The sequence below is a fragment of the Mus caroli genome, chromosome 5 (genome assembly GCF_900094665.2).
Source record: "Mus caroli chromosome 5, CAROLI_EIJ_v1.1, whole genome shotgun sequence".
NCBI classification, from domain to species: Eukaryota; Metazoa; Chordata; class Mammalia; order Rodentia; family Muridae; genus Mus; species Mus caroli.
In genome coordinates, this window is record NC_034574.1 from 136045994 (window position 1) to 136067164 (window position 21171).

Below are 21171 nucleotides of genomic sequence, written 5' to 3' on the forward strand. Positions count from 1 at the left end.
GCACATGCCACACATCTACCCACACATACACACACATGCCACACATCTACCCACACATACACACACATGCACATGCCACACATCTACCCACACATGCACACACATGCCACACATCTACCCACACATGCACACACATGCACATGCCACACATCTACCCACACATACACACATATGCCACACATCTACCCACACATGCACACACATGCACATGCCACACATCTACCCACACATGCACATGCCACACATCTACCCACACATGCACACACATGCACATGCCACACATCTACCCACACATGCACACACAAGCACACACATGTATATCTTAAACCGAACTGCAGTGTGTAACTATTATAGTCACTGAACACCAACTGGGGACGAGAGAAATCTGAACAAGTAGTTTCTGGACATTAGCAGATTTAGTTGCTTTTGACTTATACAAAACTCTTGCATTCGCTGTGAACATGGAGGTAGCACAAGATGGAGTCCAATACTTGATGTGAACACTCTCAGGAGCCCAGGCCTTCACGTGTTAGACGTGTGCCCCTCACCCTTTGACCCCATTTCAGTTAGTGTTCTGCCAACCACCATCAGTGTGGCTGGGTGAAGGGAAGAATTTCGGTTCTGGGCACAGCTGCTGGAAACCTTGGAGAATGCCAACACGGAGCTTGGTGTCTCTGCCCTGCCAGCCTTCCCCCATGAACAGGCCAGTGCGTGCCAGGGAGGGGAAGTCAGAGAGCCCCGGGAGCCACACTTACTGCAGTGCTTGGAGCGGGCTGGTTTCCTTAAATCGCAAGTGGGGCACCTCGAGTTCTTTGGAAACATCACATCATCGAATTTATAGACTTGCAGAAGTAATGATTCGTTTGCTTTAGTGACGGTGCCTGAGAGAAGGGATGGACGTCATTTTCACACAATGTGGTTGCCAGGCTCATAAAACCCAAACTGGCACAATGCAGCTGAAACCGCTGTGATTACTCTTTTAAGAAATGTACTTTCTCTTCTGTGGTCTTCATGTGTGGGGATGCTGTGCAGGTACGCATGTGTGTGGAAGTTGGAGGTTAACCTCCGATGTTGTTAGACAACTTTTTTTTGAGATGGATTTTCACTCACTTAGGGCTCAGGAACTGGGCCACGCTGGTTGGACAGAAGGCGTGAGGACGCCTTCTGTCTACACCCAGTATGGGAGTACAGTTAGCACCACTGCCCCCCGCCCCCACCTTTCCTAAACTCGAGTCCTTGTGCTTGCACAGAAGCACTTCACCCACCCAGCAGCCACCCAGTCCCTAGCTCACTCTGCGTAACTGACTGACTTACTGGGCGATACCGCAGGAATCCAAGGCACTTCTTTCATTTAGTTAGTACCATGTGTCTGAGTTAGAATGTGTCTACAGCACAGGTGAAGGCCAGAGAACCACCATGTGGAGTCCAGTCTCTCCACCCACCTGTATGCAGTTTTAAGGATCAAATTCAGTTCCAGACTTGGCCTGTGCAACAAGTGCTTTACCACTGAGCCACCTTGCTGGCCCCGTACTTGATTTCTTACGACAGTTTCACACTGTAGCCCAGGCTGCCCCAGCTTCCCAAATGCTACGACTTAAAGCACGCTGAGCTCCGTGGCTGACAGGGGTACCAGAACTGTGCAGCCATCAGCTACTCCCAGCCCCTCTCTAACGCTCACGGACATGGAACCCTATGGCTGGGAGTCGTGCATCGGCCGGGCACTAGCAGCACTCAGCAGGCTCTAAGTTCAATCCTAGCATCATTGCAAGAAAGAAGAGAAGTTTTTAGAAATGGAGAAATATAATCTACAGCTTTTAGTACTGACTTCCAACACCCAGCAGAACATTGCATGGTTCATCCATATTGTAGTGTGAATCCCGGCACTTGGGAGGTAGAGGCAGGTAAGTTTCTGAGTTCGAGGCCAGCCTGATCTACAAAGTGAGTTCCAGGACAGCTAGGGCTACACAGAGAAACCCTGTTTGCTTGTTTGTTTGTTTGTTTGTTTGTTTGAAAAAAAAAACAGGCTGGAAGAAGCTGAAGGAGAGGGGGACTCCATTGGAAGACCAGCAGTCTCAACTAACCTGGACTCTCGAGATCTCTCAGACACTGAGCCATCAACCAGGCAGCATACATACCCCAGCTGGTCTGAGGCCCCCGACACATACACAGAGGACTGCTGGGTCTGGCCTCAGTGAGAGTATATACACAACAGAATATACTAACCCTCAACAGACTTGAGGCCCCAGGAGGTAGGTAGAACTAGTGGGGTCGGGGTGGAGGTGGGGATATCCTCTTGAAGATGGAGAAAGAGGAATGGGATGAGCAACTGTTAGAAGGTGGACTGGGAGGGGGATAGCAACTGAACTATTAAAAAAATTAAAAATAATTTTTTAGAAAAACAAAAAACAAAGTAAGAAAGAAAATAAATCACACAGGCATGCAGACACACCCCCTCTGGCCTCCACATGTACATGAACATACCACACACACACACACAGAAAGGCACATAATTAAAAATAAAATAAAGAGGCTGGAGAGATGACTAGCAGGTAAGAGCACTGACTGCTCTTCCAGAGGTCCCAGGTTCAAGTCCCAGCACCCACATGGTGGCTCACAACCATCTGTAACGGGATCTGTTGCCCTCTTCTGGTGTGTGTCTGAAGAGAGCGACAGTGGACTCACATACATAAGATAAAAAAAAAATGTTTTTAAAATATAAAAAGTAAAAAGGAAGCTGTGTCCCAGTGGCCGCAGCTCTCCATGGACATATGCAATTCTGAATATGTCAAAACTAAGAAGGGCATTGAAGCCAGTGTGGTGGCACGTGCCTGTGCTGTGACCCCAGCATTCTGGACGTAGGAAGGTCCCAGGTTCACGTCAGCCTGAGGAACAAGCCTGGCCTCAAAATAAACATCCTATATTAGAACATCTCACACTGGTGTATATATTTCAAAGTTTTAAATAACTCATGGACCAAAGACCAAAAATATAATTGGAAAATATTCAAAACTCGGGCGTGGTGGCGCACGCCTTTAATCCCAGCACTCGGGAGGCAGAGGCAGGCGGGTTTCTGAGTTCAAGGCCAGCCTGGTCTACAGAGTGAATTCCAGGACAGCCAGGGCTACACAGAGAAACCCTGTCTCAAAAAACCAAACAAAAACAAAAACAACATCCCCACACCAAAAAAAAAAAACCAAATAAATCCAAAAAAAAAAAAGAAAATATTCAAAACTCAAAGACAGTGGAACCGTAACAGTGGGGTCTCCTGCCATGTCCTAGGGAACAGCTCCGTAACCGACAGCATAAGCATTAGGCTTGAGCTGTTATGGCCCTGACAGCTGACTTACCAGGATTGGCGGCACAAGTCAGGGTGAAGAACACCAGGTTCACGCTCAGCAGCACATAGGGCAGGAGAAGGTAAGGCAGAGAGAACTCCAGCTCCCGGCAATAGCCGAAGACCTCGCAGGTGTATTCTGCATACACTAGCCCTTGCAAGAGCAGGTGCAAGACGATGAAGGTGGGGTGGCTGCAAGGAAGCACACGGGGAGTATGCACAGGCCATTCCAGGACAAAGCCACATGAATCCGAGGAACACGACCCGGGCCAACCTCCTCCTGTAAGGGTTAAACAAGGCCCAAAGTGGTAGCACATGCCTGTGATCCCAGTACTTCAAGGCAGAGCCAGGTTTATCTTGAGTCTGAGTTCAGCCTAGACTACCCAGAAAGAACCAGGCTATGCAGGGCTACATAGTAAGTTAAGGCTCTGTCTCAGAAGCAAAATAAAAGCCAGGCATGGCAATCCACATCTTTAATCCCAGCAATCAGGAGGCAAGGGCAGGCAGATCGCTGGGTTCTACATAGAAAGTTCTAGGCTAGCGAGAGCTACATCGTGAGACCCTGTCAACAGTGGTGGTGGCAGTGGAGGTTGAAGGAGTGGTGGTAAGCAGTAACTGGGGCTGGGGAGGCGGAACAGTGGCTAGAGCACTTGCTCTTGCAGTGGACTAAGTTCAGTTCCCAGCACCCACAGGGCAGTTCACAACCATCTGTAACTCTAGTCCTAGGGACCCAATGTCCTCTTCTGACCTCTACCAGCTGCTACACATGTGTGGTGCACCTACATTTAGGCACAAAATCATAATTAAATGAAGAACGTAAGCATACTTTGCATATTCTTACAGACATATTTAGACTCCGCTGCTCCTTTGTAAGCATCTTTACTGGAAAGAAGACATGATGGCAGTGGGCGAGTGTCTCATGACTGTGATGCCAGCACGTGGTTGGCTGGGGCTACAGGACTGTCATCAGTTTGTGGCCAGTCTAGCCTCTGTAGTCAGTTTCAACCCAGCCTGGGCTGCAGAATGAGATTGCATGGCAGTACTTCAAGGCAGAGCCAGGTTTGTCTTGAGTCTGAGTTCAGCCTAGGCTACCCAGAAAGAACCAGGCTAGGTAGGGCTACATAGTAAGTTAAGGCTCTGTCTCAGAAGCATGTCTCAGACAACAAACTGGCCATGTCATGTCGGTGTGGGGACAGACTTCAGTGGCTGAGACAGAGAGCACACCAGATAAGCCCAACAACTCCAGCTCAATCCCCAGCACCAGTCAATCCATAAATGAAAAAACAAACTAGTCACCCTAAATCCCATAGACAAATGGTAACTGATCGATAAGGAGAGAGTCCAAGCCCAGCACTCTCGAAACTTCCAGCATCCTTCCCTGTGCTGGAAACCACAAAGTGCTCCCACAGGCTATAGAATAGCAGCAATTAATCACCCAGGCTGAATGTGGCCGTGCGCGGACCCTGAGCCACAAATACCGTGTGTGGAAGAGCTGATGAAGAAACGTCTGCACGGCCCTCTGGAGGCACTGTGGGATTACCCTGGAGCACACCTGAAATCACAGGAGAAGGGTCAGCCTCACCTCTCACCCTTCATTCCCCATAAGGAGGTCCTCCACATGCAACGGAGGTGAGTCTATCATCTTCTCTTCAGATAGCAGAAAAGCAAGCTACGAACTCGCTCACGTGTTTGTGGTGCCTGTGTGTGTGGTGTGCCTGTGTCCACACATGAGCACATGCGTGTGGTCAGACTCAGATATCTTCCCTGGCAGCTCTCCTGGCCCAGGGTCTCTCACTGTGTGGCTCGTCTAGCCAGACAGTTTGCCCTGCAGATCCCCTGTCATTGCCTCCACCAAATACTGAGATACAGGCTGGCCACCATCCCGGCCAGGCCAGCATTTATGTGTGCTCTGGGGATCTGAGTCTCCTTACTCTTCATTCTCTTGGATTGCTTCTCTGCCATCCCTCCAGTTCTGGTTGCACGGCAGCTCTGTGACTGCCCAGCCATCTCCTCGGCTCCGCTCTGTGTTTGAAACAGCCTCATTACATAATCCGAGCTAGCCTGGAATTCATAATCCTCCTGTCTCAGCTTCCTAAGTGCTAGGATTTAGGAGGTGTAGAGAACATCTCCATTTCTACCTTGACTACACAGAATGTGTCTGTCGGAGTCTGTGGGGAAAGGGAGTGTGCAGAGGCTGCTGTGGACATGGGCTTCCCTAACCCTCGGTTCTGCTCCATGCTCAAGATCAGCCTCCAGATCCCCAGGGCCCTCCCAAGTCAACCCCTTCGTGTCTACTTGCCCCCACTTTGCTTTGACCCCCAAGGGAAGACAGATGGGACAATGTGAAGAGAAGATTAACAACTAGATGCTCAGCTTTCTGGTCACTTGTGTCCTCCCGAGTTCACACCTGCTACAAGCATGTCTAGGCAAACAGGAGTCACAACCAAATATAGACATTACACACTGTTTAAAAAGCCAACCTTGAAAATTCGACCTATTCGACCTATCTCAAAGCAAAAAGACAACGTTTTGTTTGTTTGAACACAGGCTCTTGCGATGTAGCCCCAACTGGCCCTGAAGTCTCAGCCTCCCAAGTGCCAGGATTAAAGACAAGACCCCATCACCTGGTCTGGTAACACAGTATTCAAAATCGGGCAGTACCCAAGGACCAGTGCTACCTGTGCTCCTCCAAGGACCATGGCCTTCAAACGCTGGCTTTTTGTGAAGATGCAGATCACGACAACACAAATCAATAAGAAGGCCAAGTAGAACAAGAAGAGAACCAGGAAGTCCATGCTGGAGGCTGCGAAGGAAGAGACGGCAGGCGTGAGCAGCTGCTGTTGAGGAATTTATTCCCAGCATGTATTCCGGCCCTGGGCTCACTCCTGCAGGTGAGACTCACACGTGGATTGCTTGGTGGGATTAGGTCATCCTCAAGATGAACAAATCCTTTCATGAGTTTGTCTGTAGGCAGTGTGTGCACATGTCTGTGTGTGCACGTGTGTCTGCAAGTGTGCATGGACATGTTCATGTGTGCCTTGAGCCAGAGGTTGAGATAGGGTATCTTCTTCAATCATGCTCCCCTTCATTTTAAATTACATTCTATTTATTTGTCTCTGTGCATATGTGAGTACCACAGTGTGTGTGTGTGTGTGTTTGTGTGTGACAACTTTTAAGAGTTGTTTCTCTCCTTCCACCATGTGAGTCCTGGGGGTTCGAACACAGGTTCTTCAAGCACGGCAGCCGATGCCCTTCCCCAGTGAGACATCTCACTAGCACTGGGGCTCGGCTATTATTTTGTTATATGACATAAGGTCTCACAACATAGACCGAGCTGGCCTCAATAGAGATCCACTTGACTCTGCATCACAAGTACTAGGATTAAAGGTGTGTGTAACCATGCCCAGACTGACTTTTAGTTTCTGAGGATTTGTGTGTGTGTGTGTGTGTGTGTGTGTGTGTGTGTGTGTTGATGTACACCCTAAGGTGTATGTGGCAGTCAGAAGACAACCTCTGGTATTAGTTCTCACCCTCCACCTTGTTTGAGACAGGGTTTCTTGCTTGCTCTCCATGGTGTCTGCCAGGCTAGCTGGCCTGTGTGTTTCTGAGGACTCTCCCAGTTCACAGTGGGAAAACTGGGATTACATAGGCATATACTGCTACATCTACATATGTTCTGGGGATTTGAACTCTGGTCTTCACACTTGCAAGACAAGTACTTCGCTAAGCTAGCTCTCCATCCAAAGTATTGGTCAAGGCAACCTCAAGTCTAGTGGGTTCCTTCCCACCCCACCCCCATCAATATTGAGAATTGAACCTAGGACTTCATGTCCCGTATGCTGGGCAAGCAATCTATAAGAGAGCCACCACCCCAGCCCCTTCCCACATCTTGTATGACGTGCTCCCTCTCTGAACCTATAGCTCACAAGCTCAGCTAGACTGGCTGGCCAGCAAGCTCAACAGAGCCTCCTGTCCCCCTCCCCCGTGCTGGACTGTAGACCTGCACTGCTAAACCAGAAGCATAGACCTTTACATAGGATTTTTAACAGAAGCAAAATCACACGTGTGAAGTAGCAAGGAAAGTAATTTTATGGCTGAGGGTCCCCACAACATGAAGAACTGTATTAAGAGGTCACAGCATTAGGAAGACTGAGAGCCTCTGGGATCTGCAGCTCGGACCTGGAGCTCAATGTTTTGTGGCGAGGCTGACAGGCATTAAAGCACACTCATGTTGGTGCTGGGGATCCAAGCTCAGGACTTCATGCTTGCACAGTAAGCACCCTCACTCACCGAGCAAGCTCCCAGCCCACCAACCCCTTGTTTTTTGAGACAGGGTCTGACTATGCAGGCCAGGCTAGTTTGGAACTCAGAATTCTCCTGCCTCAGCTTTCAAAGGGTTGGGATTCCAGAAGTGCACCACCACACCCAGCAACACACCCTTTTACGTCTTTAAATATTCACAGGGATACTGATAAAAGTCCTGTCAAAGAACCTGCCGACCTCATCAGAATGAGCAACTTCTAGAGGTAGTCAGGATCCCTCACCCAAACTTGGGCGTATTTAACAGGTCAGGGGTCATGATGTCACCCATCACCCTCCAGACCAGAATGATGCAATATAAAAAGCCCGTGTTAAGAAACTGGGAACACTGACATTGGCTTTACCAGGCAGGATTCTGGACCAAAATTCCAACGCAGAGAATCAAAACAGAAACTATTAACAAAAAGGAAAAAAACAAAAAAGGCCATTCTCACAAGGTAACAGGGCTCCCGTCTACATATTTCTCTAGGTCGGACACTTCCAGCGGCACCTTTTGCGTTCATTCCCCTTTGCCACATCCTCGGAGAATTCAGATAGCAGCTCCGCTTGGGCAGCGCCGTGAATTTGTCATGCGCAAAACTGGCGACATGGTTGTTCCAGGAGGCTGGAACTGGCTGCGGAGACAATCAAACGCAACACTTACACACTGCTGAATAAGTCTCCTTGGCAGAGTGCACTGTGAAAGGCGCTCAGAAGTAGAGGATGCTGTACCGCTGCTGACCTGGGAAGAAAACTTCAAAGTCCACTAGTTTGGGGGTCTACCATCCCTATAGCTGTCACTGTCACTACGCCTATCGCTGAGGCGCCCACACCGGGGTCCAGACTCAGGGTGAGGTTGTCCACGTGGGGTAGGGCCCCAGTCGTTTCCCTTTGCTGGACACTTTCCGGATACATTATTCAAGGCCCTTGCGTGCTTGAGGTCACAGAATCTGCAGCTGCGGGAAACCAGGGAAGGGCAGTGGTGAATGGAGACCATCCCACAACCAGATCCCGGAGGCATCAGGCTCAGAGGAGACAAGGGAGGCTCGGAAGCAGGCTGGGAGACAGCAACTGCGTCCGGAGCCCGGACAGCGACTGGAAGAGGAGGGGACACAGCGAGCGGGATGCAGGGGGCTCAGAGAGGACGGGACACAGCGAGCGGGATGCAGGGGGCTCAGAGAGGACGGGACACAGCGAGCGGGATGCAGGGGGCTCGGAGAGGACGGGACACAGCGAGCGGGATGCAGGGGGCTCGGAGACGACTGTGCTCTCACTCAAACACGGGGTCCCGACGGCCGCCGCCCAGCCGGGGTGTCACAGAGCCTTCCGGAGCCGCCTTACCCCAAACCCGGCCAACTGTCAGCCGCTGCCAGCGGACCCCAGCGGAGCGCTCCCCGAGACTTCCGGCGCGTCCATGGCATCATCAGTGCCCGCGACGGAGGCGACTTCCGACGGAAAAAAGTAGCGGGAGGACGGGAATTATTGTCTTTGGCCTCTGGTTCTGCGAGCAGATTGTTTCCGTACCGTCGTAGGTTTTCTTTCTCTTTTCTTTTTCTCTTAACGTCTGTCTTTCTCCCTCCCTCGTCCTCTGCTCTCTCTTCCTTCGCACTTTTATTATTACTTGACAGTTTACTGCGTATGCATTATGTACGAGTCCTTCGTTCTCCCAACCCTGTCCCATTTTGGTGGCCTTGATTTGATTCTTGTGGGTGTGTTTGCTTGTTGTGATCCGCTGAGTGTAATTCTGACTTCTTGTATGTGCGTAGATTTAAAAAGCTATTTTCTTTTTCTTCTTTTTTTTTTTTTTTAAAGATTTGTTTTATTTATTTTATGTGAGTCCAATGTCGCTGTCTCCAGACACACCAGAAGAGGGCATCAGATCCCATTACAGATGGTTGTGAGCCACCATGTGGTTGCAGGGATTTGAACTCAGGACCTCTGGAAGAGCAGTCAGTGCTCTTAACCGCTGAGCCATTTCTCTAGCCCTAGCTATTTTCTTTTTAAGAATTTCTTTCCAAAATATGATCTCAGCTAGGCATAGTGGCCTATGACTTTATTCACGGCCCTAAGGAGACAGAGGCAGGTCTTGCTGAGTCAGAGGCCAGCCTGGTTTACATGAGTTCCGGGCCAGGCAGGGCTATGTAGCTAGACCTTTTCTAAAACAAAACAAATGAGCAAATAAAATTAAAGTCCCATCAAATTATACCAGGCTGGCCTTGGGCTTTTGAACCTCCTGTCTCAGCCTAACTTTGGTTGGGATGGCAGGTACACCTAACACAGGAACTGGAATTTTCGAGCACTTTTGACAGAATATGAAGGCTGTCTTGGGTCGGTTCGGGAGGATAACTCGGCAGTAACCCTTGACCACTCAGCAGGTACCTAGACAGGGGCACCTGTGTCTTCCTGGCAGACACACCACTGGGCCCTGTCCCAACAGTCCCAGCATGTTCCACTGCAGGGGTCACAGTATGTCCCCATGTGAGTCAGATTCTGCTGACTGCATGCCCCTACTCCTGCCATCTCTGTGCACAGCTTTAACGTCCTCCCTGTGGGGAGCAGTGACTAGTGTTTTATCCCTGAGGATAAAAAGGCTGTTTTGATAATGGGCAGGCTTGACTTGAGAGGAGCTGCTGCTAAACATAGCACTGAGAAGGTTCCTGGGGGGTGCTGCTTTGAGTGCCCCCAGGTCCTCGAGAACCATTCTTGACACCTCTGAAAAACAGGTTCCCTTTGAGGAAAAATGTCTGATCTCTAAGCATTAGCCTCAAAGCTCCCTTCTCCTGTTTGCTTTGCTTCCTACCCCAGCTTCTCAATCCTTTTTCCTTTTAGAAAAAAGAAAAAGAAAACACCAGCTACCTTTCTGAATCTATTGTATCCAAGGCCTTTGCAATGTTGGGAACATAATGAGCAGATGTGGGGAGTCCTGAAAGACTGGTTACATACAGAGACCATCTGGCATCCAGAGAAGGCTACTGCTTCATCAAGCAGTCTCCACCCTGCTGTAATTAAATATCTTGAATTTTCTTTCTTTCCCCCATGTAAATGAAGGACTTCGTGGTCTTCTCTAGAAAGTTTCTGTTCTGACTAACTTTGATTCTCAATTCAGTCATCCATTTCATCCTGTGTTCTGTTGCCTTTCTGTTATCATATCACACAAAGAGAAGGGTTGGGATATAAGTGAGTTAAGTTATCCAGGACAAAATCTTCACTGACCACCTCATCTGTGATGGAAGCATCCTCATTTAGTATGTACCCTGCAAACTTTTTTTTTTTTTTTTTTTTGGTGAGAGATGCAATTTCTCATTGATGTACCCCAGGCTGGTACCTCTTGAGTGGGCTTCATGAGTGCTGGGATTATCGGGCTGGCCAAAAAAGCATTTTGTATTTATGAATACATATTCATTCAATAAACACATATTGACTAATAGGTACCAGCTGAGTTTCTTGGTCAAGGGGACATAACAGTCAATAGAAATTGCAGAACTCTCCACTGGGACTGTAGGTCACTGGGTAGACCGTGGGTTCCATCTCAGGCACCATATGAAACCTAGCATGGTGGCACAAGCCTCTAATGCTATTTCTGGGGAGGTGAAGGCAGAAGGAGTATAAGTTTAAAGTCATCCTCAGTTACACAAGTTCGAAGCCACCTTAGGTTACATGAGACCCTGCATTCAGTGTGTAGGCCACAGATTGGACACACCTATCTCTATAGACAGTTTCAGCCAGGAGTGATGGTGCATACCTTTAATACCAGCATCCAGAAGGAGGCAAGGGCAGATGGATTTCTATAAGTTAGAGGCCAGTCTAGTGTATATAGTGAGTTCCAGGATAGCCAGACCATACAGTGAGGCTCAGTCTGGAAAAACAAAACAAAAACATTCTTACTGTAGGACACTGTGTTCTATTCTCCTTTGTCTATTTCTTTTTACAGGGGAGGGCAGTTCAAGAAAGGGTTTCTCTGGTGGTCCTGTTCTGGAACTCACCCTGTAGACCAGGCTGGCCTGGAATTCACAGAGATCTGCCTGCCTTTGCCTCCTGAGTGCTGGGATCAAAGGCATGTGCCACCATTGCTTGTCTACTTTGTAATGTTACAAATAGTTTTTCAATGATGTATTTGTAGCTTAAAAAATTACACAGAACCAGATCTGGTAGTACAGTCCTGTAATTCTGGGGGCTGGGGGTGTAAAAGAGGAAATTCAAGAGGTTGGAGGGAGAGAGTTGTGAGTTTGAGGCCAGCCTGGACCTGGACACACAGACATACTCAGGAGCGTGCTTGATACAGGAGGATAGAGAGGCCAAGGGGAACTCAGGTTAGACGTGACAGAACCCGGTCTCCACAGTAAAAGTTGTGGGTAAATTTCTCAGTGCTTTGATGACTTTTGAAAACAAATGTTTCTCCAGCTTTTCTTTTTTCCTCTCTGTCACTCAGAACCTCCAGTCACAAATGCTGGAATTTGCTTTATAAGACAATAGGAAAAAAGACTGAAGCCAAAATACAAGGACTCTACTCAAGCCTTCTGGAAAGGACTGTGTGGCCTTTGATGCACGGAGCAAAGAATTCTTAGATTTCCCTGCCAGCCCTGAAACTGGACCTGTGATGTCAAGTTGGGTTTTGTTGTTGTTTGTTTTAACCTGCCATGGGATGGGTTGACAGGATCAACCATTTTACACCATGATCCCTTGTCCCTGGGAGGACTGTCTGAGACATTAGAGAAATGGGATACAGACTCCCTCGCTGGGCTGGGGGAGCTGGCTCAGGTGCAGAGTACTTGCCACGATATGAAGATCCACTTTTAAAATAAATCAAATAGTCAAGCATAATGTCGAAGGCCTTTAATCCCAGCACTCAGGAGGCAGAGGCAGGTGGATCTCTGTGAATGCATGGCCAGCCTGGTCTATGGAGTGAGTTCCAGAACAGCCAGAGCTACACAGAGAAACTCTGTTTTAGAGGGGGGGGGGAAAAAACCACACACAACAAGCCAGGAATGATGGCATGCTCCCGTGACCCAGTGCTGGAAGTCAGAATCCGGAAGATCAAAGGGGCTGGCTGATAGGATAGCAGGTCTAGGCTGGTAGATTTGCTACATATCCCAATGAGAAGCTCTTAAAAAAAAAAAAAAAAAAGTTGGAGACTAGCATCATAGCTCAACTCAGAGGTCCAGAGTCCATCTCCCAGTATCCCTACACCAAAGCAAAAGTGGGACCCTGCAGATTTTCTTTTTAAGTAACCATTTCTTTTTTTATATAATTCTTTTTTAAACATTTACTTAATGTGAGTACACTGTTGCTCTCTTCAGACACACCAGAAAGAGGGCGTTGGATCCCATTACAGATGGTTGTGAGCCACCATGTGGTTGCAGGGAATTGAACTCATGACCTCTGGAAGAGCAGTCAGTGCTCCTAACTGCTGAGCCATCTCTCCGGTACTCCCTACAGACTTTCAACCCCAGCCTTGAGTGGGCAGAGGCAGGAGGATCACTGGGGCTTGCTGGTTGTCAGCCTACCTGGAAGAAACAAGAGCTCTGAGTTTGTTAGGAGACACTGCCTCTGAGGAATAGCTGGAAAGTGGTAGAGAATGACAGTGGCCTCCTCCTCCAGCCTCTATGTGTGCATGGGGCCCATTACACATGTGTGTGTGCAACACACATACACGTAAATAAGCTATAAAGGCAAGTGGGTGTCTCCTAAGGAATGACCTCTGACCTCTGCGCACATGCTCACAAGCACATACACAGAGACATAAAGATTGCATAGCTGTTCATGCAGGAGACATGTATTGGTCATGGGAAATTTTTCCAAGGTAAAACAGACTGGGAGAAGAAGGGATATAATAGAAGTGGTTTTCTTTGTGGGTGAAACCTGCCTTGTTTTAGTTTGTTGTAATATCAGTAGCAACTGTTTTAGAATCTGAACCCCATAGTAGATGCTCAATAAAAACGGGCTGGATAAATGGGGAGGGGGTGAGTTATACCTGATGGAAATTTGTACTGAAGGAAATGTTCAAACAGGGCCTGCTAGGTGGCTCAGAGGGTAAGGGTGCTGACTGCCCTGACGACCTAAATTTCATCTCCAGGACCTGCATAATCATAGGGAAGAATTGATTCCCACAAGTTATTCTGTGTGTGTGTGTGTGTGAGAGAGAGAGAGAGAGAGAGAGAGAGAGAGAGAGAGAGAGAGGGGGGGGGGGGGAGAGGGAGAGGAAAAGAGAAGAAAAAAAGGTGGTCATGAATGCTGGGGGGGGGGGGGGGCAGAGGCAGAACAAAAATTACTCTGGCCAGTAGATGGCGCCACAGCATATCCCTGTGAACTGGCTTGTATCAGCCTGTGGGTGCCGAATTCACTTTTTTGGAATTTGCACTTGTTTTTGCTTCTGCGATGACTTCGCTGTGCTTAGGAACCTCAAATCTCCATTTTGGAACTCATTTTGGACTGTTCCTAAACTGTATAGTTCTCTGTTTTGAGTACTTTTGTGTAGCAGTGACTTGCTGGAGACGACGTAAGCAAGGGAGGATTTGTTTGAGGTTTCAGAGGGTTCAGTGCATAGCTGCTTGGCTCCATGCACTTGGGCAGAACACCATGGTGGTGGGATTGTTTCGCAGAAGGTGGGTGATACTTGGCAATGGTTGACCGGGAGCAGAAAATGAGACAAGGAAGGGACTTGGTATGGAAATAGCGTCCCCAGCTGGGTCCAAGTACTCAAAACAGGAACCTGTGGAACACATACTAGTTTTCATTGTCGGCTTGTTTGCATTTGGAATCACCCGGGAGACACACCTCTGGGTATCCATGACAACACTACACAGAGTTTAACAGAGGCGGGAAGACCCGCTCAGTAGGGGCATGCTGATGCTGTGGGGCTGGGTCTTTGGAAAGTGAGCTGAACACCAATGTTTGCCTCTGGCCGTCCTGACCACAGATACAATGTGTTCAACCGTCTCAAACTCGACCACCATAACTTCCGGAATCAAAAGCCTATAAAAATAAACCCTGAGGGCTGGAGAGATGACTCCGCGGGCAAAGAGCTTGCTGCATAAGCGTGAGGACAGGAGTTTGAATCCCCGTATAATGCCAGGTGGGCATGGAAACACATGAATGCACAAACGACAGCTCCTCCCCCACTCCACATCCCCAGCATGCTGATTCAGCAGGTTCTGGCTACAACTGAGAGATTCTATATGTAAGACAGAGAGTAATTAGGGAAAACACTGGACGCTAACATTCGGTTCACAACACACACACACACACACACACACACACACACATACATATCCTCACAGACATAAAACAAAAACTAACAAGCTCTTACTTAAGTCTCATCTGCCAGGTATTTCTCAACAGCAGTGAGAGAAGTAACACTTTTGACCCTGAGTGCGTCCTGACCCCCTCTGAGCTCTGCTTCGGACTGACAAAAAGGTAGTTCCAACAAGAAACACAGGATGGAAATATTGGCTGGGAACTCAAGCAAGGATAAAGAGTGATAAAGAGTGGCACACAGAGCCAGGCAGAGTGGGACACGCCTACCATCCCGGTACTGGGGAGGCCGAGGCAGGAAGATTGTGCGTGTAAGGCCAGCCTGGTCTACACAGTGAGTAAGCTAACCTTTACCAAACGGGGCCTGTGGACATTCTGTAATAAACATGGGTGGGGCTCACAAGTCTGGAGCTTTGCCTGACACTCTAGAGGCAGGAAACAGTTCCTGTTAAGGGAGAAACATTTTCTTTAAGCAGAGTAGCTGTAGAGGCACTGATGCGCATGCTCAGGGATCGCGTTTCCTGGCTTCCGATAGCGCATGCTGTGTGTGACCCCGGGTGGATTACCTGGCCTCTTTTGTCTTCTGGTTTCTTCCAACTCGAAAGTAAGGATAAGAGAATTTACCCACCAAATGTTGGTCACCAATGTCATAAACAGGACCCTCGGCATTAACAAATGCAGTCAGAACAGAAGGACAAAGCAAGAAGGCTCTGGAGTAAGACTGATGGTTAGCTGTTTAATAATAAACTTGACACAATGTAGCGTCATCTAGGAAGAGAGTTATAGTGGGGTTTTGTGTTGGGGATTTATACTAATGCTTTGAACTAATCTGGCTCCCAAAATGGGGAATCTCAGTGTCCAAACACTGAAGGTCCTTGTTCCCAACTGGTTTTTGATCAATCAATAAAGAGCCAATGGCCGGGCAGATAGACTGAAGTGAGACTTTGAGATGTGCATGGGCAAGGAATCGGGAGAAAGGAAGAGAGATCTCCATGACGAGACAGAAGAAAGGCCAGACCTAAAGGCACGCTCATACGTGAGAATCAGGGAAAGTGGCCATGGGTCACTTCCCGGATTGGGTCTGGGGAAGCAGAGATGAAATCTAGAATTTAGAAGATGTTAACTCAGGAGAACCAGAGGCAGGTGTTTGCTAGCAGGAGAAGGTTTAGGAGCACTCAGTCATTAAGCTAGTCACGGCATATCAAAATTAACTGATGTGTGTCTCTGTGTGTTTCGTTCACAAATCCAGAGAGCTCTGGGGTTGGTGCTCGAGTGTAACCCATCACAGAGCGGGTTAGCTAACTACCTACTGCTACAGTGTTGCGCCCACCTTGTCAGGCAAGGAAAACACAACAGGTCAGTCCGATTCTTCTCAACAGCTTTATTGCAGGAACGCCTCGATGCTACGGGAACCCCGGGAACCCAGGGAGGACTCCTGATATACACCCCAGCACAGGGAAAAGCTTTGTGTCCTCCTGGGATTGGTCAGTCTGCTGGCACCTTAATTTGCATGCACCCGCTCGGGAGGGGTTGGCGCCAGATTCGGGCTAGTGCCTGCGCGCAGTGGTGGTGTTTACAGCCACAGTGTACCACAACTGGCGCCATCTTTTAGGCATTGGCTGCCTACACTACAGTTTTTAGATAAAACTGCTCAGGTTGGCCTATGGACATGTCAGTGAGGAATTACCTTGATTGTAACTGTGAGTGGAACCATTACCTGGTTTTGAACCTGTATAAGAGTAGGGAAAGCTAACTGGGTTCTAAGTACCCACTCATGCATTTCCTTCTGCTCTCAGCTGCAATTAACTTACCTGCTATCCTGTAACCTGGAGTTATGAGCTTAAAATACACCCTTGCTCCCCTAAATTGTTTTTTAGTGAGGTTATTCTATCACAGTAATGGAAATAAAACTAGAACAAGGTGTCAGGGTGCTTTATTTGTTTTCAAAAGTTTATTTTTTTGTATGTCTATGCACATATGCGCATGCATGCAGATGCTCACAGAGGCCAGAAGGGGGCGTTCTTATCCTTTAGTTAGAGATGCTTGGGTTTGAACTTCAGGCTTCTCAGTAGAGCAATGTGTCATCAAGCTCCCACTTTCATAGACGGTTAGAGGAAAAGGGGAAAGAGAGGCAGCCTAGTATTCCACTCGAAATGCTGAAGCTCACCTTGCCGGGGCTAGCTCCTGACATAGGTTCACCCTTGAACCAAGGACAAGGGCGAGAAAATCGAGTGTGCCCTTAGCATGAGTTGTATGACCTACGGCCATGCTGAAGCAGTATACATGTGGGATGGGAGGAGGGAATTCTCTCCACTCAGTAGCTGGTCAGACAAGGGGAGAACTCCAGAAAGAAAATTCAGGGGTGGTAGGAAGAAGCACAGATCCCAGGTAGGCAGTCTATGCATGGTGTATAATAAGTTGTAATATTTGGAATGGTGGGAGGAGCATGTCAGAAATGTCCCCTGAATTCAATATGGACCCAAGGATGCAGAAGTGGATGTCATAGGTGCTGAGAGTCCATGGCGCCTGTCCTCTAGTTTCTGGACTCAAAGGCAAATCTATTAATAAGTTCCTTCCTGGCAGCTGCCTCCCAGTGCAGATTCAAGGAAATGTATATTCAAAGTCAGGAGAAGGAAACGTTATCCACGGAGCTGCTGTTTCAGAGCGGTGCAAGGTCATGGAGGAAGGATGTCATTCCCTAGGAGGAGCGAGAGAAGAGGCAAAGATGCTCTCACGTCGTCGCAGGGCCAGCGGGACAAAGAGGGATATAAAGCAACAGAGATGGCTCCGTGAGCAAGAACACCTGCTGGGCAAGCGAGAGGAGCTAGTTCAAATCTCCAGGATCCACATAAGGATGACTGTGCATTCCTGTGATCCCATCGGTAGGGAGGTGTCAGAGACAAGTGGATTACAAGGGCTTGTTGGCCAGCCAGTGCAGCGGGAATGGTGGGCTCAGTTCAACATGAGACCCTGTCTGGATGGAATAAGGCTTTCTCTGGTCTCTGCATGTGTATTCATGGGCACACACAAAGAACACAAGCACACATATATAATAAGGTGGAAAAATTAAGGAAGACACTCAGTGTCAACTCTGGCCTTCACACACATACACGTTCGTGTGCACACACAAAGGAAGCTGGCAGGAGGTGTGTCCTGATCTCCCTCCCCAGTGAAGTGCCAATAGGTAAGGCCAATGGGAAAGGCTAGAAAGAGCCTCCCACAGGCTCCATGGAATCGAGAAGGACATGAGGTACCCACCATCCCTGGCTTACCAGGTGCTCATTATTCAATGTAAAGGGTCCATGCCCACTATAGGGAGAGCCATATATGAAAGCAATAACAGTTTCTAAAGACACAGAAAACAAGATGAAGTAACATTGGAGTGTATGTAAGAGAGGATTAAAGCCACGTATGTGTGAACCACATACACTAGAGAGCTCAGAGCAATCAACCTTGGGGCTCCCAGCACTGAAGTTGGGGCTGTTTGTCACAGCAGCTAGTATTAGTGACACTGACTAATATACCGTCTACTTTGATAGGGAAAGCTTTAACATGTCCCAGTGATGGCATTTGTCTCAGGGTTTCTGTTACTATGATGAAACACCATGACCAAGAGCAAGTTAGGAAGGAAAGGGTTTATTTGGCTTACACTTTCACATTTGCAGTCTGCCACAAAAGGAAGCTGGGACAGGAACTCACACAGGGCAGGAACCTGGAGGCAGGAGCTCACAAAGAGGCCATAAAGAGATACTGCTTAGTGGCTTGCTCATCATGGCTTGCTCAGCCTGCTTTCTTGTATAATCCAGGACCACCAGTCCTGGGATGGCACCACCCACCATGGTTGGACCCTCCCCCATCAACCACCAATTAAGAAAACACCCTACAGCTGGATCCTATGGAGGTATTTTCTCAATTGAGGTTCCCCCCTACTTTCAGACTCCAGTTTGTGTCAAGCTGACATAAACTAGCCAGTACACCCATCAAGCCCCAAAATATGATTGTATCATTCATTAGTCAACCTCAGCTCATTTGTGGAGTTGGTTAAGCTACTCCCTGTATGGTGGTTTGGTTTGGTTTTGAAACAGGATTTCATATAACCCAGACTAGCCTTTGACCTCACTGCATTGTATAGCCAAGGATGACCTTGAACTAACAATACTTCTGTCTCCACCTCTCAAGCTAGGTCCACAGATTTAACACAACTCACTACACCCTGCTGACCCTGCCTGTCAAGCAAAGGTCTTAAAAGCGCAGTACAGATATACACAGGTTTTGGGCACGAGTGCTTGACTGAAAAAATATAGGTTCTAGCCTGGCCTCTGTCTTCAGAAATGCTGGATATGTTGGATAGACTTGACAGGAAGAGAGCAAGATGCTGGATACGTTCAAGACAATGTCTTAAGTTTTCCCAATAAATTTCTGTCTGACCTCATTTGCTTTGCTGTGCAGAAGTTTCGTCCCTGTGGCCTTACCACATTCTGAATGAAGAGCCCTTTATGTGTGGGTAAGAGTCCACCATAGTCTTAATCATCCATTAGTTTACTAAGGCCACCAAGAAAAACGCTACAGAGAGAGTATCTTCAACAACAGAAATTACATTTGTTTTTTGTTTTGTTTTGTTTTGTTTCTTTTAACAAGGGTTGAGTGAAGACTGGAGAGATGGCATGGTGGTTAAGAGCACTGGTTGCTCTTCCAGAGGTCTTGAGTTCAATTCCCAGCCACCACATAGTGACTCACAATCATCTGTAATGAGATCTGATGCTGTCTGAAGACAGTGACAGTGTACTCACATACATAAATTATATAAATAAATAAATAAATAAATAAGAGAGAGAGAGAGAGAGAGAGAGAGAGAGAGATTGACAGAGACACAGAGACAGAACTATCTTGGGTTGGGGGGGTGGTGTCTAGAGAGTCTCCTTTGTGGTTGAGAGCACTTGTTGCTCCTCCAGATGACCCAGGTTCAATTCCCAGCACCCACATAGAAGCTCCAACTCTCAATAACTTCCAATCTCAGGGGATCTGAATCCCTCTTCTGACCTCAGCAGAAACCATGTGTTTTGCATGGTGTGCAAACATACAAACAGGAAAACACACATACATGTAAAATAATAAAATAACTTTCTTTTTTTAAAAGAATACTATCTTGGGGCTGGAGAAACAGGTGGCCTAGTAGTTACAAACATCTGTTGCTCTTGAAAACACAGGGGTTCAGTTCCCAGAACCAACATCCCACATGGTGACTTCTAGCTGTCTATACTCCATTTCCAGAGGATCTGAACTCTCTTCTGGCCTCCAAGGTGATGTGCATACGTACATGACACACTCAACAAATGCACATAGACTCTTTCTTTTTTCTTAAAGAGTACTACCCCTCTTTCCACCATGTGGGGTCCAGGATTCAAGTGATTGTGAGCTTTAACAGCAAGCCCCCTTACCTGCCGTGCATTCTTGTGTCCTCCCCCAATTGTTTTATTTATTTTTTTAAAGATTTATTTATTATTTATTACATGTAAGTACACTGTAGCTGTCTTCAGACACTCCAGAAGAGGGCACCAGATCTCGTTACAGATGGTTGTGAGCCACCATGTGGTTGCTGGGATTTGAACTCTGGACCTTCGGAAGAGCAGTCGCGTGCTCTTACCCACTGAGCCATCTCTCCAGCCCCCCAATTGTTTTATTAAAAAAAGAAAAAGACAACCCACGGGAGACTCAGAAACCATGAGCCACAATAAGCCCTTCCTTCTTGGAGTGTTTATGTATCATGCAGGATTTGCTACCCCACTTTAAGCTCAGGGTGGACCTCACTACCATCTTCCACCCAGATTCCCTTAGATCCATGGATAAACAACAACAACAACAACAACACACACACACACACACACACACACACACACACCAGTTAATTTTAAAATGCCTTTGCTAACTCAATGACTCTGCACTACTAAACACCCCCTGCTACCCCGGGCATAATCGGATAGAGTGATCGTAGGTCACTCCAACCAAAATGGTTGGTTGACTGTATCTCCTGTAGCTACTGCCCCCTACCCCCCCCCCACTCTCCCAATTCTCCTTGCATCCTCCAGCAGAACTCGCAGTGTCCCGCAGAGTCCTTAGTCATTGATCACTGCTATCTTTATTGATCAATCAAGAACCAACTGGGGAACAGGACCTAGCATCAGACCCCACTCTCTACATGTTTATCTCAGACATTTTGTCATAGCAACAACAACAAAGACTTGGATACTCTAGTAAGTAGTACACAAAACTCTACTTAGCTTTAACAC

The 21171-nt window shown here is 47.8% G+C and overlaps 1 protein-coding gene and 2 long non-coding RNA genes across 6 annotated transcripts in view; 2 read left to right on the forward strand and 1 right to left on the reverse strand.

Moving 5' to 3' along the window:
- Window positions 1-9045, reverse strand: part of Zdhhc4 (zinc finger DHHC-type containing 4) — a 13885-nt gene extending 4840 nt beyond the window's left edge. The window contains exons 1-6 of one of the 4 annotated variants that reach the window (XM_021162593.2): window positions 8975-9045; window positions 8145-8268; window positions 6013-6137; window positions 4813-4886; window positions 3348-3526; window positions 756-881 (exon numbers count right to left, since the gene is read on the reverse strand). In XM_021162593.2, the coding sequence (XP_021018252.1) occupies window positions 756-881; window positions 3348-3526; window positions 4813-4886; window positions 6013-6137; window positions 8145-8172 (532 nt within the window). In that variant the 5' untranslated portion in view covers window positions 8173-8268; window positions 8975-9045. Of the gene's footprint in view, window positions 1-755; window positions 882-3347; window positions 3527-4769; window positions 4887-6012; window positions 6138-8088; window positions 8269-8907 lie in introns of those variants that run through there. The other 3 variants (XM_021162595.2, XM_021162594.2, XM_029477994.1) reach the window with 3 other exon arrangements.
- Window positions 9046-9048: 3 nt separating this feature from the next.
- LOC115031136 lies at window positions 9049-12448 on the forward strand. Its single transcript, XR_003836765.1, has 3 exons — window positions 9049-9161; window positions 10463-10878; window positions 12063-12448. It is a non-coding gene; the product is annotated as an uncharacterized LOC115031136 (long non-coding RNA).
- A 2008-nt stretch (window positions 12449-14456) lies between these two features.
- On the forward strand, window positions 14457-17829 carry LOC110295418. Its single transcript, XR_002378061.2, has 4 exons — window positions 14457-14705; window positions 14958-15218; window positions 16134-16240; window positions 17468-17829. It is a non-coding gene; the product is annotated as an uncharacterized LOC110295418 (long non-coding RNA).
- The last annotated feature ends 3342 nt before the right edge of the window (window positions 17830-21171 follow it).